The following is a 23,542-nucleotide window of genomic DNA, read 5'->3' as shown; positions in this document are numbered from 1 at the left end:
GCCTAAGAGGTCAGGCCGGTCCGTCTCTGCTGAGAATCTAGCATGTGTATGGCAGCTCTGATAGGTCACTGGGAGATCCAGAGTGCCACGTGCAAGCTAAGAGCATTGCTCTCAGTGCACCTCCCTCTCCATTGGATGCACTGTAAGTACGGATTGCAGCGCCATCGCATGAGATGGGTGCCTGGGAGGTGCTGCTAGTAAAAAAAAATATATTGATAATTTAGAATACCAACATTTTCCTATGCACTACCCGGCACCCATCCTTACTACTTGAATATCCCTCCCCGTGGCCAGTAGCTGATCATCTGCAACCATTAATTCCTCTGTTGTAGCTGAATGGCTACTAGTCTAGTTCGGCACCTAACTCATCGATCGGGCACCAGATTACCGATAATGAACACAGATGTGCATTAGACACCTGCTTAATCCACGCATTATGTGTTGCCTTCTTATCCTGTAGGCAAGTGATGCATCATCCCCACAAACTGTTCACCAAGGGATCGAGTCTCATTCGGGGGGAGGGGGTCAACTCAGTTTTGTCAGCTGACTCTGGAGTTTGGGACCACAGTAGTTAAAATGTGTAACAGGTTGGGAGTGCAGCGTGTTAGGCTACTCATGGACCTGGAATTTAAGGACCCTTAAGAAGACATTTATTTCTGAACTCACTGATAGCATTCACAAAGTCATTGAAGTAGTTGAAGGTAAAGAGTGGTTCTGGCAGTTCTCTGAAGAACATCTTCAGTGCACCCGTAATGACATGAATGTCTTCCCATTTACTGTCATTCAAGTCCAGTTTCTCATCTGGAAAACAGAGAGGAAGAATCAAAAACATTGCTGATTGACAATTAGGAATCGGTGACGGATGCTTACGTTAGGAAAGACCTCAATTGTACCAGATCTCACTACAAGTCCTACTAGTTAAGACCTAGCTCAGGGAATGGCCATAAAATAACCTCTGAGGTGCCCCAGTAAGACTATAATGAACGGCTTGCTTTTGTGATGAATCCATGGCGAAGCAATTGATTTGGGTATTGCATTTGGCTACTGTGTAGATAAATGCCAGTGATCGATTACAGTGAATGAATCAATTAAGCGCCAACTGTAACCGGTAGAGGGCCAAAACCCAAATCACCTGAACACAAGAATTAAGGAAGGTAGATATGTGCTAGTCATAGAAGTAAGGGGTAGGGCATTCATTTAGGCATGTAAGTGTTATGGGGTGGGTAGGGGGAAGATATATTTAACATCTAGGGTTAGGAAAGATTGTATAGGTAGGGGAGGAGGTCTGGGTTAATCAGGGAGGGGAGAGGTCAGGGGTACGCCCCCACAATGGTTGTTGGGGGGGGAGGGTTTATTAGAGTTAATTAATATCTTCTGTCTGGTGGTATATGCCACATGCATGTTTGTGCTGTTACAGATGACATCACTCTTCTACAATGCCAATGTGAGGCACATCATCAGGTGTTTGCACCATTGCCTTAAAGTGAACCTCCAGACTAAAAATCTACTCAGCAGCACTGAAAAGGCTTGGTGTTTAACAGTTTCACAGCATCAGAACTTTGTTTTTCTTACCCAAGCCTCATTTTTAGCGGCACAGGAGCCAAGTTCCGCCCCATCAAAGAAATCTGCCCAGGCATTTTCCCCCTGATGTTGTGCAAAGCATGCTGGGATTTCTGATGATGTTCTCGTTGCCTAGCAGCTGGGAGGGGTGATCAGGACACAGGACAGGTGGAACAGTGTCTCATGCTCCATCACCTCCTTTCAACCAGAAAGATGGCTGCCCCATGAAATCACAACCATTTGCCTGTTCTTTTAAAACAGGGTGGATAAGAGATTATATTACCTATCTATTTTAATTAATATAACTAATGTAACTCAATGACAGTATGTTTGTTTAGGCTGAAATTCCTCTTTAAAAAGTGGACCGGAATTAAAAATGTAATACCAATTGCATAAAACATGATACATCTGTTGTATTTAGTAAAGAATATAAAGTAAGAAAAGCTTTTTTTTTTTACACTTTTCAGATGTAATTTTTCTGCTGTCTGGTAGAGTGCACCTCCATATGCTGGTTGGCATGTGCCAACTGCCAGCCAGCTCCTTCCTCTAGCCCCTCCCTCCTGAATATGAAGTGTTTGTTTCCCTTTGACATTGTGTGGGTCCGTTCTCACTAGGGCGATTAGCGGGCGATTCCCACTAATCACTGAAGCGCTAGCGCAATTATAACTATATAGCAGTGATCTCACTGCCGCGATTGCCGCTGATTGTGGGCGTTCTGTAATTAGCCGCTCCCCTGTCACCTCTATATCGCGGCTCCCGGCCTGTGTGTGTCCCTTCCCTCCCCTTAGCTTACGGAGGCGGCAAGGGACACACACAGGCGGGGAGCCGCACTATAGAGGAGGTGGGGGAGCAGCGCTGAGTGGCAACTGAAAGGTAAACAGCCGACTAGCGACAATCTGCATTCAGTATATATTGCATTGTACTTGGAGATCAGGTGGGTGATCGCGTTCTCAACAATCCGATAAAAAAAATAAAAAAAAACTGTACTGAGAATGCTTGTAGAATACATCAGCAACTTGTTCCATTCACACAATTAACAACAGCAGCATCTATTAATTAACTGCAAATGATACAAAATGTGCAAACCAAACTTCTCTCAATAGCTAGATAAGAAACAAGTAAAAATAAATAAAAACCACCTGTGGCTATAGGTAAATGCCACTCTGGTTTAAAAAAAAAAAAAAAAGTTCAGTATAATTGAAGTGACAGTCTACAGATCTATTAATAGAGACTCAAGAGTCCTGAACAGGTAATTATGGTGTGAAAAACATACCATGTGTTACTGCAAATCGGAGCCTCTGTATGACAGCAAGGTTCCCGCTGACTCTATACAAACCATCTACTGTCAGTCCTGAAAGCAGAAGTTCAAGCATAATGTTAATTATGAAGATATACGTTTACTACAGAAACGGACACTGCTAAGAGAATGCCAGAAATGTCCAGATATAGTTTACATACTAAGTGCAAAAACAAGGGTTTATCAAAGCTGTACCCTGTACCATATGATTCTTCTTAAAGAGAACGAGAGCTGAAAAACAAATAGATTTATACATACCTGAGCCTTCCTCCAGCTCCATAAGCCTGGATCGCTCCCACGCCGCCGTCTGTCCGCCGGTATCGGGTCCCGTACTTTCGGCCAGTCGACGCAAGCGCAGTGTGCTCCCTCCGTACTACGCAGGTGCACAAATCCGGAGGGAGCCCCTGCACACAAATACAGGCAGCGGAGGACGGCAGCGTGGGAGCGATCCAGGATTATGGAGCTAAAGGAAGCCCCAGGTATGTATGACATCTTTTACCATTTTTAAAGCGGAACAGTAAATACAATTTAAGCACACCGTTTCACTTACCTGGGGCTTCCCTGAGCCCCCAGCAGCCGTTCTGTCCCGCGCCGGTCCTGCCCGAGCCGGCGTTCTCCCGCCGCAGCTAGTTTCGGTTTCGCCGCCAGGCCACTGCGCCTGCCCGGCTCTGGCCACGCGTATCCTTGGCAGGGCTGCGCTGGCGTCGACTTTGAAGTCTAGGAACGGAACGAAGCTGGCGGCGGGAGAACAGCGGCTCAGGCAGAACCGGCGCGGAGCAGGGCGGCTGCTGGGGGCTTGCAGAAGCCCCAGGTAAGTGGAACACTGTGCTTAAATTGTATTTACAGTTCCGCTTTAAGCTAACCCTCGTCTCTGGTTCCCTTTATAGAGTAACTGTTTGGCATAAAATCAATTCTCGATTTTATATGGTAAACAAAGATGCTAACAAGGCAATCCAAAAGTAAAAATTTTTCTTCTCAATAGAATATCATTTACCAGGCTCCCTGGCTCTTATTTGGTACATCTGCCGCAAAAGAAAAGTTGCAGTGCATGCTGATTGTTTTTTTTTCCGTCCCCTGTCCCACTGTCCACATTTTCATTTCAGTGAGTTTTATATAGTAAATAAAGAGAATTCTGTTTGTCAGTTTCCATCTTAGAATCCCTGTGTCTGAAGCCAATCCTGATGTCATTTCATCCCTTACTCTGTTTCCTCTTTTCTGTCTTATTGTGTATGTATGTCCCCCTCTCAGTCTTCAGACACTCCCACACAGCTCAGCAGCTGCGTGCATTCTCACAAATCATTGTGTGACTTTGCAGACCTGGTTTATCTGTATGGATTGGATTTCTCAGCTTCTCAGCACAAGAAATATTAGCCAATAAGAGAGGAACAGTGATGTGGGAGGGGAAACCGGGAGTGAAAGAAACTTCAGCCAATCAGACTGCATTAGTTATGTATGAGGAGAACAGGGGAGGAAAAAAACAAACAAACCAACCAGCATGCACTGCAAATTCTCTTTCGTGGCAGATGTACCAAATGTACCAAATAGGAACTAGGGAACCTGGTAAAGGACTATATTATATTGAGAAGAAAATTAGGAGATTTTTTAACTTTTGGATTGCCTGGCTAGCACCCTTATTGTTTACCATATAAAAATAGAGAACTGATTTTTGATTGTATGCTTAACAGTTACTCTTTCAGTTTCATTTTTAATTTAAAGAACTAAAATACATATTAAACCTCAGGCTGTAAACTTACAAAAAACAAACAACCAAAGAAAACCAAAATACTTTGTATTTGAAACCTGTTAGTTTTAAAAGTATTCAAGCAGCTCCTGGTTACTAATAGCTGTAGGGGCTGCCATTTTCCATCTCTCCTTATTTATCTAGGGGAAGGTGTGAATGTAATCAAGTATGACTTCTCTAAACTGTTTGAAGTAGTGTTCTAGCTCCATACAACCCCCCCTGATGAAAGCTTTTGTTTGCTCATTGCTACTGCTAATTACAGCAATCCTTATCTGCCTGCTCTTTAGGTGCGTACACACGCACTATTAAATGCAACGGCGGCTGGGCGGTCTTTAGCCGACAGTATGCACGTGTATACGCGCTGTAGGCGGACTGATGAGGCGGTTTCTGAACGATCCGCTGAGCAGCCTTATCAGTCCGCCGACAGCGCGTACACATGCGCATACTGTCGGCTAAAGACCGCCCAGCGGTCTGTGGAAATCAGGCTGAGGAAGTAGGGCAAATAAAGCCTCTAATAAACATTTAAAGCGGATCCGAGATGAAGATCTAACTATAACAATTAACTTGTCTATATATATCTTATCTAAAGTTTAGATATCTAGCTGCCAACAGCTTCAACAGTTTATGATTATTTATGCCTGTGAGTTAATGAGGGCAGCTATGTTCTGTTTGTCACAGGCTGAGGGCTGGAGATGCTATCAGCTTGCCTGTGTGTAAATTCAGTCCCCTCTTCTCCTCCCCTCTGCAATCACTGGCTAGTAACCTCTTCTTCCTCCTGCCCAGACTAAGCTCCCATAAGCCTTTGCTACAGTGCCAAGGCACTGTGAAAAAGCTGTGGGCGAGGCTGTTTAGTTTATAGGGAATTAGACTATTGAAACAAAACAAAAAAAGTATTTGGCTTGAGGAATGCCTTATAAACTATATGAAAGGAACACAATTATGCAATGAGTAAAAGTTTATGTCAGATCCACTTTAAATGTAAAAAGAAGAGGTAGAATGGAATTTGTTTTAGTAATGAGCCACATTGTTAGCATGCATTTTTAATGTACTATTGAGATGCCCTGTGGCCTAAAAATGTTGCTCGGTGTCTTGGTGTGTTATCAGTGTTAACAGTTCACATATTAGCTCAGTTGATCTCGCACTCCATGGAAAATTAACCACTTAAGCCTATCTGAACGAATATTCTCTGTACTTGCTGGCCGTTAGCCCAGCGATCAATTAATGGGATTATGGCTCCCATTCATTGATCACAGTCCCCCGCAGAAAGGAAGCGATATAGATTGCTTCCAGGACTTTTTGACTGTGGCCATCCTGTGGCCAAATAGTCAAACTACACCCAGATCCATTTTTTATTAAATAAATACATTATTTTACATGTAAAATTAGCCGTTTACCTCCCACACCAAAAATTACTCAAATTTTTTAATAAAAAAAAAAATATGCATGTCAAAGAAGTATATTAATATTTTTTTAAATTATGGGCTTGTAAATAGTGATGGACGCAAATCGAAAAAATGCACCTTTATTTCCAAATAAAATATCGGCGCCATACACTGATAGGGCCATCATTTATACGGTGTAATAAGCAGGACAAATGGGCAAATAAAATACATGGGCTTTAATTACGGTAGCATGTTTTAATTTCAAACTATAATGGGCAAAAACTGAGAAATAATGAATTTTTTTCCATTTCTGTCTTAATATTACTGTTAAAATGGATTTAGAATGAAATAATTCTTAGCAAAATGTACCACCCAAAGAAAGCATAATTGGTGGCGGAAAAAACAAGATATAGATCAATTCATTGTGATGAATAGTGATAAAATTATTGGCAAATGGGAGGTGAAAGTTGCTCAGATGCAAAAAATGAACAACCCTGTGGGCAGAAGTGGTTAAAGTGTTAATTGGACATACTTAGTTACTTGTGTAGCTCCTCACCTTATGAGACTAGAATTCTTTAACTGCCAATGCTTTCAAAGCAATTAGTGACTTTTTAAACAAATAATGGATCTAGTTTAATGGAGGATGAAGATGCGAGCTGTCACATACCTTGTGCTTCAATATGGTCGATGCACATCTTGACAAACTTTGGCACTGTAGTGTTTTCTCGCTGACAAAGACTGGCCAGGCTGGAGCCAAATACTGGGTCTGTGAAAAAGATAAACGCAAAGGAAGAAAAGTCATCAGGTGATAATAGAAAGCGCGAGTACAGATACAAAACCTGAAATACACAGTGTGTGTATAACACAAGTTGCACATACTACACAACGTAATACATTCTATCATCATTTAGTGACTGTACCCCAGAACCGGGTCTTTTACAGCAGTTTTTGGTGTGCAAAAACATGTCTTGTGCTTATAGGCAACATTATCTACTCCTTGCTTTTTTGCAGTGGTTCCCAACCCTGTCCTCAAGACCCACCAACAATGCTTGTTTTGTGGAAATCCACAGAGGTAGTTAAATCAGATCTGCTGCAGCACTAATTACTGTGAATGTTTGTGGTTTCCTACAAAACATGTACTGTTGGTGGGCCTTGAGGACAGGGTTGGGGAACTATGATTTAAAAAAAAAAATGAAGCCAATACTTACCTAAGGAGAGAGAAGGCTCTGGGTCATATAGAGGCGTTCCGCTCCTCTCACAGATCCCTCGTTTCAGCGCTAACCCCAGCCCCTTCCACCCCCTTTGGAAGCCCGGGTTCTCCCAAAAGACAGGCGGCTCTGTACTGCGCTTGCGCGAGCACGCACTCACACAGGCTCAGTACAGAGCTGCCTGTCTTCGGAAGCACTTAGCTCCCCGAAGACTTGAAGACTTCCGAAGCCTCCTCCGGTGGTGGATTCAAACGGGAGAGGCCAGTGCTGCAACGAGGGCACTGCGAGAGGAGAAAGAAGGCTCTACAGGACCCAGACCTTCCCTCTTCTTAAGTATGTATCTGGTTCATTTTTTCCTTCAAATTCCCATTAGCTTAAATGCAACCACAACCAGTTTACCTTTAATGTAGCCCTTCTCACGCACAGCCTGCAGCGTAGGTCGCCGGGTGAGAAACTTCTTTAATTTCGTTTTTGTCTTCTTCTGCTCAGCGTTATCAATACTGGGTGTTTGTTTAATGGCTGGAAAATAAAAATGGTCATGATTTACAACAGATACCATGGACTCTGGTCTCTTCAGGATATACAGGAACCACAATGCTAAGGACTTTAGTTTCCCACAGACTATACACAATACCTCAAGGCAGTTGAATTTGCACTGTGTGACAGCAGGGCACAAGGAGAATATAAGTATCAACGTTACATGTGGTGCCTTCAGTCAGCTTCCCAGGGCTACTAGCGGTCTTACTAATAGTGCTGAGGCAGGAAGGTAAGTATAATAGGGTTAGAATTGGGGGTGGTTAGGTGTATGAGGGAAAGGGGTGAGATGGATTAGGCATCATTGTCTACGAAGATAGAAGTTAGAAAAGACAATAATTAACAGTTTAACTTATTTTGGTTCCTGGACGTAGAAACTACGTCCAGGAATCATGCGCGCTACCGCGCGCTCCTGCGGCCGATCGCACGCGTGCACGCGCACTCCCGGCCGCGGATTCGGTAGCCACGGAATCAATGTATCGGGCTATGGTGCCCGATCACTGATTCCTCTCCCCCGCTGAAAAAGCGACAGCTTCTCTCGGAAGCTTCGCTATTTCTGGCCGTTCCCTCCCCGATGCGTCACTCTAAGCGTGTGTTACGCTTAGAGTGACGTCATGCAAACAAACTCATGGCCGCCATCCTGTGGCCAAAAAGTAAAACTACAACAAAAAGTAAAAAAATTTTAAATCAACACACATTTACATTAAAAAAAACTTTGGCTTACATCCCACACTCCCAAAAATACCCAAATAAAATGTTTAATATAAAAAAAATCCCATTTCAATAATAAAAAAAAAACAAAAAAAAAACATGTAAATATTTACCTAAGGGTCTAAACTTTTTAAATATCAATGTAAAGATGAAATATTTCTATTTTTTTTATTTTAAACTTGTAAATAGTGATAGATGCAAACCGGAAAAAATGCACCTTTATTTCCAAATAGAATATTGTCACCATACATTGTGATAGGGACAAAATTTTAACCAGGGCTGTGGAGTCGGAGTCGGAGTCGTGGAGTCGGGCAATTTTGGGTGCCTGGAGTCGGAGTCGGGAAAAAATGCACCGACTCCGACTCCTAATGAATTTGTAACTGTAATTAAAATAGAAAATATGATAAAATGTTCTATTTATCAGATAATAGTCATTAAAATAATGTATATATACAGTATATATACAGTAATAGCTGTGCTTAGTCCCCAAAAATGAAATAAACCAGTCAAAATTAGTTACTTGTGCTGCTTCAATAAAGCAGTCCCCGTATTTTTAAGGTCAGATATACATATATGATTGTGACTGTATATATGATGTGTACACAGGAATCTCTTATATATACTAAATAACATCTATGCTGTAAGAATAAAGCCTGATGTGTAGCTGTGTCACTAATAGAGATGGTCAACGAGATGGAAATAATTCTGCATTGATGCTGATTTATGCAAATGTATGCACTCCCTTTGCTGATGAAATCAAATAATGTGATATGTTATTAAAATTTGGTTTGGTGACTACAAATTAAAGGGTAACTGAGACGGATGAAAAGTAAAGTTTCATACATACCTGGGGCTTCCTCCAGCCCCCTTCAGGCTAATCAGTCCCTCGCTGTCCTCCACCACCTGGATCTTCTGCTATGAGTCCTGGTAATTCAGCCAGTCAGCGCTGTCCGGCCGCATGCCGCTCCCACAGCCAGGAACATTCTGCACCTGCGCAATAGTGCTGCACAGGTGTAGTATGCTCCTGGCGGCGGAGTGTGTGCATGCACACTACGCCTGACTGGCTCAAGTACCTGGACTCATAGCAGAAGATCCAGGTGGTGGTGGAGGACATCGAGGGACTGATTATCCTGAAGGCGGCTGGAGGAAGCCCCAGGTATGTATAAAACTTTAATTTCATCTGTCTCAGGTTTACTTTGTTACACAGTAGTACTATACTCTACATATGCACTCCCCACAGAGCTGCAGGGAATCCACTGAGAATGCTGTCCACATTGAACACAGAGGTGTTGTCTGTTTACTTTCAATCTCCTTATTCCCCTGCAGAGTACCTGCACATCATTCTTACATGTACCCACACTTACATTGCCTAGGGCCTGATAGATGTTCTTTGTTCCGGTTTGTACCTTTTACAAGTACTCTTACCAAGGACTAGTTTTAGTCTAAAGGGAATAAATATAGTAGTCTACATATCCTTCTCACTTCAGTTGTCTTGTAAAATTCCTAAGCGTTGGCAGTTAAGAGACGAATTTCGTGTTACATACTTTTAATCAACAAAATTGTAATATGCAAATTAGAGGAGTCGGAGTCGGTGGAATCCTAAACTGAGGAGTCGGAGTCGGTGGATTTTTGGACCGACTCCACAGCCCTGATTTTAACGGTGTAATAACCAGGACATATGGGCAAATACAATGCGTGAGTTTTAATTATGGAGGCATGTATTATTTTAAAACTATAATGGCTGAAAACTGAGAAATAATGATTTTTTCCCGTTTTTTCTTATTCTTCCTGTTAAAATGCATTTACAGTAAAGTGGCTCTTAGCAAAATGTACCCCCCAAAGAAAGCCTAATTGGTGGCGGAAAAAACAAGATATAGATCAGTTCATTGTGATAAGTAGTGATAAAGTTATAGGCTAATCAATGGGAGGTGAACATTGCTCAAGTGAAAACGACGGAACGCGAATGGGTTAATATCAGTGGAGGACACCAGCTATCCAGCATAACCTTGGATGATTTTTTTTTTGTTGGCCATTAGATGCTAAAAGTTATATAGTTTCCTGGTTCCTTTCTACTGGACATGCGCAGATTGTAATTTCACATGCGCAAACTGCAATACAGATCTTGCTCCTACTTGGACATGATCGGTTCACAAAGAAGAATGGGATCCTGCACAGCAGTAGTGGGCTCAAACAGCATCCAGATGCTTCCCGCTACTTTAGTTAACTCTTAAACTTACCTTCCTCGCAGACTTGCTTTAAACTGAATACCTGAAATCCTGCGCAAAGACTGTACAGCCCCAAATTCATAAGTACTGACATTTCCTAACCTGGAATTGCTGCACTTCAGTCCATATTACATTATCCAAGCCTCCTACAAACCAACGGAAATAAGCTATCCCAGTACTATTCCATCCGGCATATCTAATAAGGCAGTGCAGACAGCAGTGATGACACAGCGCAGGAAGCAAAATCAATTACTCTGCCGCCTTTATTAGAGATGTGAGAGAGATGCAGCTGCTTGATATGGATTACAGAGCTCTGTACATTTCTATGTGCTGCGTTAGGGTCAGGCCCGGATTTACCTCACAGGAGCCTGTAGGCACAGATTTTCTGGCACCTCAGACGTTGCCCTTCATGAACCTAAACCTCCACGAACCGCACCACAAGTGTACTGGCTGTCCCAGCTGTCACTTCTCCCTCACTTCCCTTGTCCATCATAGGTAGAATGCTGAGAGCAGGGTGAGTAAACCTTATTGACACTCATCAGGAATCTGCATAGGGTAGGAGGAAGGTAGGACCCCTTGGAGGGGAGTGAGCCGCCTTTCCATCATCAGGCCCCAGTAGGCACGTGCCTGGTAAATCCAGCCTTGGTTGAGGTACACTGTAGAAACATTGCTGAGAAGGTGAACCACTGTAAAAAAGGAAGCAAATGTGGCCTCCCTGCACCCGATCATTCACAAACACTGGGGGAGCTTCATTACAAGTGCCACAGGTGCCCATACACTCGTCAGATTGGCAGCAGATAGATAAGAAATGCATCTGATGATCTATCTGATGCGTTTTTAGAACATTTTTTACCAGGATAGAATTCCAATAGATTTCAGTTTGAAATCTATTGAAATTCGATCTGATGGCATTTTTTTGCCATCAGATTTCCATTAAGGCCAATGCAAACTGATAAGCAATCTCATCAGATCGACCTAAATTTTTCATCCTGCCTGGTCGATGGAAATCCATCGAAATCGATTGAAATCGGCCATCGATCGGTCGATTGGCCAAACGATCAATCGATCGATCGATCGATCGGGATCGATCGGTCGGCCAGAAAATCGGCTGTGTGTATGGGCTCCTTAAGGGAAATCCAGAGGTAAGCGATCAACTTACTATAACTGTTATAGTAAGTTGATCGCTTACCACAGGGGTGTCAAACTCAAATACACAGTGGGCCGAAATTGAACACTGGGACCCCAGCACCTCCCCTTAACCATAAATGGATCCACAATAACCCAAGTAGAGTCATTCAAGTTTCTTGGGTCCACGATCTCAAGCGACTTAAAATGGGACAACAACACTGCCACTATTGTGAAGAAAGCACAACAGAGAATGTACCATCTACGGCAGCTGAAAACGTTTGGCCTACCTCAAAATCTAATGGTGCAGTTCTACACTGCAATCATCGAATCCACCATAACATCATCCATGACTGTATGGTTCGGCTCCTGCTCAGCATTAGAAAAGGGGAGGCTGCAGCGCATCATCCGATCAGCGGAAAGGATAATTGGCTGTAGCTTACCTTCCCTGCAGGATCTTTACGCTAGCAGGTGCAGAATGAGAGCAACCAAAATTGCCTCTGACCCTTCTCACCCAGCTCACTCCATCTTCCAGCGCATGCCTTCAGGAGTAAGATTCCGGTCAATCGCTACCAAAACCTCTAGACACAAGAACAGCTTTTTTCCTCAAGCGGCAGCCATACTTAATGCTGAACCACGTTAGAGCTGCTAGGACTGAAAGTAATCAGCACAGAACTAAACATGAACAATTCTCACATTGCTTACTGCCACTATACTTATAATGTCCTTGACTTGTAATATTCACACGGTCTGTCCTTGTATTGTTTTTGTTTGTGTTTGTTAAGCAACTGCCAAGACAAATTCCTTGTAGGTGCAAACTTACTTGGCGAAAATAAATTGATTCTAATTCTGAAGTCGCCGACCAACCTCAATATCTAGTGGCACCCTGCCTCTCTTATAAAGTTCCCTGGTGTCTAATCGCCCTCCCCCCTCCCCTATACAGCTCCCTGGTGTCTAGCCGTTTTCCCTACCACCCTTTTACAAGTTCCCTGGTGTCTAGTGGCCCCCTAACCAATACAGTTCCCTGGTGTCTAGTGCTTTCCCCCAACCTCCCCATATGGCTTCCCTGGTGATCTAGGGCTTCACCTCCAATATAGCTTCCATGGTGGTCTAGAGTGGGCCAAACATACCGTATTTTTCGGACTATAAAACCCTCCTAACCATAAGACGCACCTAGGTTTAGAAAACAAAAATGAATACTAAACCTGGTGCATCCATGGTAAAGGGGTGGTGGATTATGCTCCCCTTTGTACCTTGTGTCTCCCTGTGTCCTCCTCTGTCCCCCGTGTCTACCCCTGTCCTTCTCTATGCCCCTTTGTGTCCTCCATTTGTCCCCCTGTGCCCTCCTCTGCATGGGCACAGTACAGGGAGTCCCCGACACTGCGGCGGGTTGGCGGTTCATATTGGAAGCCATTCACAAGTCAGGAACACCCTGCATTTGCACTATAATACGCAGTGACTTTTTCCCCCACTTTTGGGGAAGAAAAAGCAAGTTGTATAGTCAAAAACATAAAGTAATGCAAAGTGGTGAAACCTTTTGCAAGCCAAACTGATGGCTCTATGGGCCTGATCTGGCCTATGGTTGGGAGTTTGACATGTATACTATAAACACGAGAGTCCAAAACAGCACTGCACCCATATACAGCTGCCTCACACCTCTTTGTAAAGAAGTTTTTATTTCAGCTGCAATTTTGTCACAGGCAAACTGAAGTGAGTAGAATTTTGAGGCTGCCATACTGTATTTATTTCCTTTTAAACAATATGAGTGGCTTGGCATCCTGCTGATCTATTTAGCTACAGTAGTGTCTGAATCACACCAGAAACAAGCATGCAGCTAATCTAAAATATCACATCTGACAACGTCAGAAACACCTGATCTGCATATGCCTGTTTCTCAGCAGCCAATCAAAATCCTGCTCCATTTTCCAGTCAGTTTCTGAATTTGCATTCTTGGCTGCCAACAGCTGAAAACAGCTATCGGCAATAGGGAATCCCACACAGTGTGCGAAAACAGCAGCAGTGCCGGTATTTGTTTTGCTGCTGCAGGGAAAAACGCACACAGCTACCACTGCACTGTGATTGTGCACTGGGAAGCATTATGTGTATTTTTTCGGCAAGATGTGACCCCTGCCTGAAACTTTGAGGGCTTGTTCACACCTAGGGCGTTTTGCGGGTTTTTTTTTTTGAGCTGCGATTTTAAAAAACACCCTGAAATCGCTAGTGCAATGATTCCTTATGGGACAGTTCATATCAGCTCGTTTCGTCCACTCAGCAAAGCGCTGCATGTACCATTTTCTGGGCGATTTTGCTACAAAGGTATAGGAAAAGTGCAAAATGCTCACAAATAGCTTTATCCGGTGATTGCGCTCAGTGCGTCTATAAATACATTGCATTTATTCATTTCCGGGTGAAAGAGTTCACTTCCTGACTGACGCCAGGAAGTGAAAAAACGGAATCACTCTGCAAAGGCGCTTTGTACAAAATCGCAGCGCGCAGTGGAACACCGGGAGGGGAAAAAAATTGAAAATCGTGGTCGTCAGCGATTTCAATTTTAGATGTGAACAAGGCCTTAATGCTCCTTTCTAGTTGCGACTGTGCCACTTACAGAGCCAGGACAAGGTCCTCCAGCACCCAAGGCTGAGACACCAAAGTGCGCCCCCCCATCCCTCCCACCCCAGTCATCACACACTGATTGCTATTAGACTAAGAGGGCCACAGGGCCCACAACCTCCCCAACACCTTAATCTCTAGTTATCTGGCTTGCAGTCACTGCTATGTATCCCCTTTTCTTATTTCTTTCTGCTTCATACACAATTAGGAATGACAGCTGAATGAATTGTGCGCCCCCTCCTACACTGCGCCCCGAGGCTGGAGCCTCTCCTGCCTATGCCTCGGCCCGGCCCTGGCCACTTATGCTGTATAATCCAAAATCAATCCTTGTATTCTGGAGCAGTAAGATATATGGGACTTTTTGGTAATATGGAAAAAATAAAACGTTTTATGCAGGCATGCTATTTGGTGCACTATCTTGCCATACAAGAGAAAGTTTGAGATAACTGTCCTAGTCTTTATACAGCTGGATGTGCAGTAGGCTTGCTTTCTGCATACTTTACCTGTCCGTATCCGCCGTTGGCTCCGCCCATACATGCACCTCGCGTGGTTTCCCGGAATAACGTGGGTGTGTGTGTGACGTCACACACGCCCACCTGTACGTCAGAAACTACCTGGGGCACGTTTATGGATGTAGGAGGGACTCGGACAGGTAAAGTATAGTGCACCGGGCACATTGTCCACAGTGTCGGGCCAGTAAGGCGGCTTCGCATGGCCGCTTCCAGATCTATTTCAGCATGGAACTGATTGGGAATCGGCCTGCGGTGTATAGTCAGCCGACAGGCTTCCTGAAACACAAGTTATTTTAAAATGAGTAGGAAGTCTCCACCCCCACCCCTCCCCATCAATAAGGCATCATGAGTGAATATGCAAATAATTTGCCATTCTTCAAAAACCTGAAAGTTCTGCTCCCCCCCCCCCCCTTTCCTGTGATGTCCCTGGGTGTTCTGCATCACCCAGGTAAGTGGTTTACTCTGCTAGGAGGGAAGGGGGAGGACTGTCTGAACTCATGTGTAAGTCAGTCTGAAGAGTTAATATTTGGAAAGTAGCAGCTGTTTTATAATCCAGTGATTGTTGGGAACCGGCTTGCTGCTTTCAGGTTTGTTTTTTTCTTAGTACTGCATGCAACATCCATTGTAATGATTTTTTCTGATGGTAATGCTAGGTACACACTATGAGATGTTCAGGCAGATTTACTGCCAGATCATTTATTTCCAACATGTCCGATCTGATTTTCGATTGATTGTCGATCATTTTTCGATCAATTTCCGATAGAAGTGCACGGAAGACAGTCAGAAATCGTTCGGACACGTTGATAATAATCGCACTTATAGTAAAGCTGCCAGAAAATCTCATAGGGTGTACCTAGCATTAGAATAATTATAATCAGATGATCTGATTCTGTAAAACTTACATTTGTTTTTTTTGGAATCTTTTTCATGATCTTTATCCTTATCGAACTTCTCTTTTCCTTGTTTTTCCACTGGAGAATCAGGCACATAATCGTCACTGGGCTCCTCCGACTCTACGATCTGTACTCACGAAAACCAAAAGACATTGGTCATTAAGTACAAAACACTAGTCCATTCTAAACATGTGTAGGGCATATTTTCCGGCCCAAAAATATCCATAATGCACCACTGCAGGAGAAGGAGTGAAGCCATGCAAACTCTTCCTTTGTAATAAACAGAAATGAAGATGAGAAATTAATCTACCTTCAAGTGATCTTGCAGACATATCACTTCACACCTAATGAATGGCTGAGCTCAAAATGCTTAAAGTGGATCCGAGATGAACTTTTACTCATTGCATAATTGTGTTCCTTTCCTATTGTTTATAGGGCATTCCTCAAGCCAAATACTTTTTTGTTTTAATACTCGAATTCCCTATAAACTAAACAAGCCTCGCCCACAGTTTTTCAGAGAGCCTTGGCAGTAGCAAGAGCTCATGGGAGCTCAGTCTGGGCAGGAGGAGGGGGAGGTATTACTAGCCAGAGATTTCAGAGGCAGAGGGGAGGGGGGGGGGGGGTTTAGGTTTTTTTCACAGAAGATGCAGATAAGCTTGCCTGTGTGTAATGTTTACAAACAACATGGCTGCTGTCTTTGTATCACAGGAAGAAATAATCATATTCTATTGAAGCTGTTTGCAGCTAGATTTGCTGTGTAAACTTTAGATAAGATATATAGACAAGTTACTTGATATAGTTAGTTTTTCATCTGGGATCCGCTTTAAAGTAGGGAAATATAAATAAACAGGTGTAACAGCTATGTCATCAGTTTAAGTAAATCCAGATTCTTATAAATACCCATTCAGGAGAAAATCCTTTTCACAATGGACAAGCAGAAGAATTTTAGACAATCTGTTGTATGCTAAACTAAACCATTCATGAGAGGAGCATGCAGGATGCCATTGCACTAGTAGCCTCCATATTTATGGGAACCAAAAGCAGAATTTACTTTGGCACAACATGCTTGCCTATGAATAAGTAAAACAAATTGGTAAGAACTTGGTAGGCTATAAATGAGCACCCCAGCTCGGACGCAACTCGCTAGAATACCAATGAGCTTCCTAACTTGGTCACAACTCACTGGACTATGAAGGAGCAGCCAGACCTGGGTACAACTCACGCTCAATTAAAATGATAACATAGGAACAACTCACTAGACTATGAATGAGAATTATGACTTGGGTACTGTACATCTCAAATGAACAAATGTGCAAATGAACACAAAGACTAGCTAGTTTTCTATTCTGTATGTAACTTTAGACTTTATAACTTAAAATATGTAAAAGGGGCACTATGGCGAAAAATTTTATAATTTTAAATATGTGCAGACATATACAAATTAGAAGTACGTTTTTTTCCAGAGTGAAATGATCCACAAATTACTTTTCTCCTATGTTAATGTCACTTACAGTAGGTAGTAGAAATCTGACAGAAGCGACAGGTTTTGGACTAGTCCATCTCTTCATGGGGGATTCTCAGGGTTATATTTATTTTCAAAAGCACTTAGTGAATGGCAGTTGCTCTGTCCAAGCTGGCCAGCATCATTGTTTAAATCCTTTTTAGGGAATATCTTTATAAAGCATAAAATCCTTGCTGAGAATCCCCTATGAAGAGATGGACTAGTCCAAAACCTGTAGCATCTGTCTGATTTGCTGCCAACTGTGACAGCAACATAGGAGAAAATTAATTTATGGCTCATTTTATCCTGGAAAAAAAGGTACTTCTTATTTGTCTGTTTGCACATATTTTAAATTTTACAATTTTTCTCCAAAGTGCCCCTTTAACAACTTTTTAAGAGCAAAAGTGAAGTCCATATTTGCATGGAGTTCCAATCTCAAGTTCAGGAAAAGACATAACTGCAAATGGAATTGTCTACATGATAAGTCTCTGAGCATATTACCATCAAGCACAGGAAGAAAATGATAGAATGATCTTACCGGAATACCAACAGTGTTGCAAAGTGCTGTGTACCATTCTTTGATCATATTGTCATTGTCAGACTGGATCAGTAGCTCTGTTCCCGAGTTGGTTTTAACCTGCAGACGATAAAATATGTCTAAATATATATGAGCCAAGTCTTTATGACAACTAAGTGTACAAAACATTCTACGTTTTTGCTACCCGTTTTCCACGTGAAGCTTGTGTAATGTAAATTGTGCACAAATTGATCAACAATCTAGCTCTGGGCCCCAGTGCAAGTTTTACATTGGGCCCCCTTAACCACTTTATCCACCACTGCAGTATATCTACGTCCTCTGTGACTTCATCTAAGCTATGAGTCAGTAGATATACGTCTTGTAGCAGAAGCAGTGCTGTGCAGGATTGGATTTCTGGCACTATCTGATGCAGCACTAATTGGTGAACGGGAATAGATGTATCCTGAGCTAATGAGATTGATTCTTACCATTACAAATACTTTTATTTTCTCAATTCATAGTGAAAAATACACTCTGTAGTATTATTTCAGAATCAAATATCTTCACCATAAAATGTGAAAGGAACCTAATCTAAGTTTTGTGATAAACGGTAAGAATAGCCAAACAAAATTTGTGGGTTTTTTATCTACAGTAGCACTTTTTCTTTTTAAGCTGAAATTGGTAAAACTGAGAAATAATGTGTTTTTTCTATTTTTTTCCTTGTTTTCCCATTAAAATTCATAGAAAACAAAATTGTTCGAGGGAAAAAGTGGCATAGAATGAAAGCCTAGTTTGTCTTGAAGAAAAAACAATATAGATTTCCTTTCTGTGTCATACGTAGGGATAAAGTTATTTCTGATGAAATAAGGACATAGCTAAACTGTCAAAACTGCTCTGGTCCATAAGTGGGAAACAAGATCTGGATGCGAAGTGGTTAAGCACTCTGTCCATGTGATATGGAGCACCAAACCTTGCCAAGGACAACCACAGTGTGGTGGTGCAGTGTAGGCTGGGGAGGAGAACAGTCTATTAATGGTTACAACTAGTCAAAGCATATAGAGGTGATCATCAACAATAAAGAGCTAATAAAGCGTCTGAAGCAGGGCCACTACTGGGCAACTTTGGTCCAGGGGCCCTGGTACGGTCGCTACCTCTGCATCCCTTATTGCTACGCCACCCAAGACATTTGTGGTAATTGTTACATTAGTACTACAAACACACATTTCAAAATTCTATATCAACGAACTGAAAAGCAATCTCTCTCCAGTTTTATCAGGTCAGACTGAAGTTACATTCTGTAAACATGTATGTAATTCAGATTTTGTTTAAGTTAAAGAGACACTGAAGCGAAAAAAAACAATAATTATGATATAATGATTTGTTTGTGTAGTACAGCTCAGAAATAGAACATTAGTAGCAGAGACATGAGTCTAATATTGTTTCCAGTACTGGAAGAGTTAAGAAACTCCAGTTATCTATGCGAAAGAGCCATTGAGCTCCATTGAACTTTGAATGAAAAGGTGAGTTTTGAAGGCCTTCTTGAAGATGTTGAAGGAGGGGGCTGCCCTAATGCGTGGAGGTAGGGAGTTCCATAGTGTTGGAGCAGCTGGAGGCGTGCATGGGACTGGGTGATGCGGGGGGCGGTCAGGCGAAGTTCATTGGAGGAGCGGAGTGCCTTGCCAATTAAATATACACATACTGATTATGCAAGCGCTTAATAGGCATTAATAGGAGAACATGAAAAGGCAGTTCAGAATTTCTATACGAGTTAGGGGGCTTGATCACACCTAGGGTGTTTTTCGTTATTTTTTAAGCGCCGGTGATTTGCAAAATCGCCCTGAAAGCGCTTTTGCAATGATTCCCTATGAGAGAGTTCACATCAGCAAAGTGCTGCCTGTACCATTTTTAGGGCAAATTTTGTTACAATGGAAGGTATAGGAAAGGCGCAAAACGCTCACAACATCGCTTTGTGCGGCGATTGCTCTGTTGTGTATCTTTTAGAGCAGAGAGGAGTTCTGAGTTCAGGTCCACTTTAAGGTGTTAAAATGATTCCTCCAATAGGGCAGTCAAAACATTCTCTTAAATTAGTGCCAATTTCCACTGAGCCAGCGTGTCTTGCTGGACTAACGTCAGCACTTGCAGTGATGCCAGTACGTACTCGAATCGCTTAGTTGTGCCAAGCACAGCTATAGGTAGGCAAGAAACTGTGCATGCCATCCAGAATCCCCCCACAATGTAATTTGAATGGCATGCCATTGCCTGAATAGGCAGCGTTACCCCTCCCAACCCCCCTGCGGGGAAAAGCTGCAGATTCGTCCCCAGAGGAAAGGGGCCCTCAAAGATTTTCTTAGGGCTTGAGCACATGGCTGCATTGCTGATTGGATTTCACAAGCATTGCTCAGTGTGCAATACACAAGTACACAAGGACAAGAGACAGCACTGACTGACGGGCGTACTGATGCTCTGTACAGCAGTGCATCATCACTGCTGGATGCAGTGAGAGCAACAAGGTGGGGACACATTCAAGTTGATTGGATACAGAGGCAAGATTATATTGGTCCTGCATGGAACACTTGTGCGCACCAGGCCATTTCCAACATTCATCCTAAAGTTTACAAGTCTGATGTCTCTGTATTGGTAAAACTTTAGTGACGCTAAAGCTAACATTTTACAGGTACCAAATAGACATTTTAATGTATCTCACTCGGAAAGATCTAGACTTAACAGAAGCAATAAAGAGATGCCACTTTACCTCGATTACATTCTTTTTGCTGGATTTCTCCTTTGTAGCCCATTCCACAGACGCTCCTTTGAGATCAACTGTGAATTCGGGTTTGGACTGGTTGCCTCCAAATTTCTAGATGCAAAAAGTTGTCACATTAGTAATGCCAGCTTACCAAAAGGATCACTTCAAATGCACAGCTATGGATATGCTTCTTGGATAAGCAAGAATAAAATGAGGTGTGAAAGCAGTATAATCTGTGCATACATGATACCCCAGTTACAGACAGAGTCTGGTTAAAGGGAATCTAAACTGAGAGGGATATGGATGTTTCCTTTTAAACAAGACCAGTTGCCTGACTCTCCTGCCGATGTCTTTAGCTGCAGTAATGGCTGAATCACACACCTGAAACAAGCATGCAGCTAATCCAGTCTGACTTCAGTCAGAGCACCTGATCTGCATGCTTGTTCGGGGGCTGTGGCTAAAAGTATTAGAGGTAGAGGATCAGCAGGACTGCCAGGAAACTGGTATTATTTTAAAAGGGAAAATACATATCCTTCTCAGTTTAGGTTCCCTTTAAAGCAGCATGGACAGCCAACCTATCACAGGAAAAAAAACCACATATATAAGTAGATAAATACTTGTTCTACATACATAACATCAAGAAGTTTTAAATCAGGATGATACCATTTATTGGCTAACTAAAAATGAATAAAAATAAGCAAGCTTTTGGCCTTGCAGCCTTCGTCCGGCTTATATCCTGTTAGTTTGCAGGCTGGTGGTACAGACAGCTTTATATACATGCAACATCAAAGGGGAAAACAGATATTTTTTTCAAGCATAAATACATGTCATTAAAATGCTTTAATTCACACAGACCATCTGACCTTAGAGGTTGTAAGCTAAGATAAGGATCCTTGTTTACTCCCTGCTCACATACCTGGGAGTTGGACTGACACAAAGGTATCGTAAATTCTTAGTTCACAAGTTCAGCTATAATGGCTGAGAAAAGTTCAAATATCATCAGTCTCATACCAATATAGAAAGTTGTTGTCCTTATTCAAACCGTTCTGCACAGCTTTGAACCAATTTATAAATTTTGTTTCTGCTATTAATTGATCATTTGACGTTTTGAAGCCACCCTTCAGGGCAGTGACACGAAGATCATCCATGCTGTGTCCGTTGGACCGAAAGTGTGTAGCAACTGGGAGTCCAGATTTGGTATCTTTAATAGTGTGCCTGGGTCCATTCATACGTTTGCGCAGAGTTTGTCCAGTTTCTCCCACGTACATAACATTGGGGCATTTAGCACACATGATCAGATATACCAGATTGGTGGAACAACAGGAAAATGTACCTTGTACACTGTACTCCTGTTGTGAACCTGGTATCGTTACTCTGTCAGTGGAGTAAATGTGTCCGCAGGTCCCACATATTTGTCGGCAGGGTGATGTTCCGTTTTGTTGAGGCCTATTCAAAGAACTCCTGACAATCATCTGTTTTAGATTGTGTGGTTGCTGATATGACAAGAGTGGAGGTTTAGGGAATATCTTTCTCAGTCTGTGATCCTTGTGTAAAATGGGATGTAGTTCCTTAGCAATCCTCCTTAAGATTTCCAGGTGTGGGTTGTAGGTGACAACCAAAGGGACACGTTCCTCTTTCTGGTTTTGCTTATATTTCAGGAGTTCAGTCCTGGGGATGTTGCTGGCTTTCCTGATTTGGGCCTCAGTCATAAGAGGACTGTAACCTTGTTTAATGAAAGTGTTCTTAAGGTTATCCAGGTGCTTGTCTCTGTCCATCCTGTCAGAACAAATCCGGTTGTACCTTATAGCTTGGCTGTAAATTAGTTCTTAATGTGCTTAGGATGAAAACGGTCATATCTTAGGTACGTGGGATGGTCTGTAGGTTTGCGATACACAGAGGTTTGTATGTTGTTGCCCCTGATGTATATGGTGGTGTCCAGAAAATTAATCTCTGTGTGAGAGTAGGTAAGTTTCAATTTGATTGTAGGATGGAAGGCATTGAAGTTCCTGTGGAACTGGAGAAGATCATCCTCACTTGCGGACCAGATGATTAAAATATCATCAATGAAGCGGACGTAGGCCATGGGTTTTATGCCACATGCATTGAGGTATTCCTCTTCGATTTTGGCCATGAAGAGATTTGCATACTGTGGTGCGAATCGCGAACCCATTGCCACGCCCATCTGCTGTAAATAGAGGTCCTGTCCAAAAGTGAAATAATTATGAGTGAGAATGAATTTGATCAGTCCAGCAATAGGCTTTACAGGTATGCCCTGACCCTGAAGTTATTTACGGCAGGCCGCAATACCATCATCATGGGGAATGTTCGTGTACAGGGACTCCACATCCATCGTGGCCAGTATGGTTCCCTCAGGTACTGGGCCGATGGCTGTCAGTTTGTTCAGGAGGTGGGTGGTATCCTGTATGTAGCTGGGTCTTTTACAGACAAGAGGTTTCAAAATGTTTTCCAGCCACACTGAGATGTTCTCTGTAAAAGTTCCGCTCCCTGAGATTATGGGCCTGCCTGGGTAATGACATGTATTTATGCTTGAAAAAATATCTGTTTTCCCTTTTGATGTTGCATGTATATAAGCTGTCTGTACCACCAGTTCGCAAACTAACAGGATATAAGCCAGACGAAGGCTGCAAGGCCGAAAGCTTGCTTATTTTTATTCATTTTTAGTTAGCCAATAAATGGTATCATCCTGATTTAAAACTTCTTGCTTTTACTGATGGCTAACACGGTACAATACCCTACTGCTTACATAACATATGTATTGTACTGTCCACATTTTGATTTCGGTGAATTGTGTATAGTAAATAAAAAGAAACCTATTCTAGGCATTTTCCATCTTTACTGCCTTTGACGGAAGCCAATCCTGATGCAATTTCCTCCCTCTTATTTTCTCCTGCTTGAAATGGTGAGTGCATAACTCCTCCTCATTGAGCTCCGTGCTAAAAACTGCACAATCATATCTAGC

At 42.5% G+C, this 23,542-nt stretch overlaps 1 protein-coding gene across 1 annotated transcript in view; it reads right to left on the bottom strand.

Annotated features, from left to right (window-relative positions):
- The window catches only part of ARHGAP12 (Rho GTPase activating protein 12), a 207,735-nt gene that overhangs the window by 11,493 nt on the left and 172,700 nt on the right, over positions 1–23,542 (bottom strand). The window contains exons 12-18 of the mRNA XM_068235694.1: positions 20,569–20,673; positions 17,838–17,936; positions 15,808–15,925; positions 7,588–7,707; positions 6,648–6,746; positions 2,834–2,911; positions 667–801 (exon numbers count right to left, since the gene is read on the bottom strand). Coding sequence (XP_068091795.1) covers positions 667–801; positions 2,834–2,911; positions 6,648–6,746; positions 7,588–7,707; positions 15,808–15,925; positions 17,838–17,936; positions 20,569–20,673 — 754 coding nt within the window. The remainder of the gene's footprint in view (positions 1–666; positions 802–2,833; positions 2,912–6,647; positions 6,747–7,587; positions 7,708–15,807; positions 15,926–17,837; positions 17,937–20,568; positions 20,674–23,542) is intronic.

This window comes from Hyperolius riggenbachi, chromosome 5 (genome assembly GCF_040937935.1).
Source record: "Hyperolius riggenbachi isolate aHypRig1 chromosome 5, aHypRig1.pri, whole genome shotgun sequence".
NCBI lineage: Eukaryota > Metazoa > Chordata > Amphibia > Anura > Hyperoliidae > Hyperolius > Hyperolius riggenbachi.
This window is presented reverse-complemented; position numbering and strand designations above follow the sequence as displayed.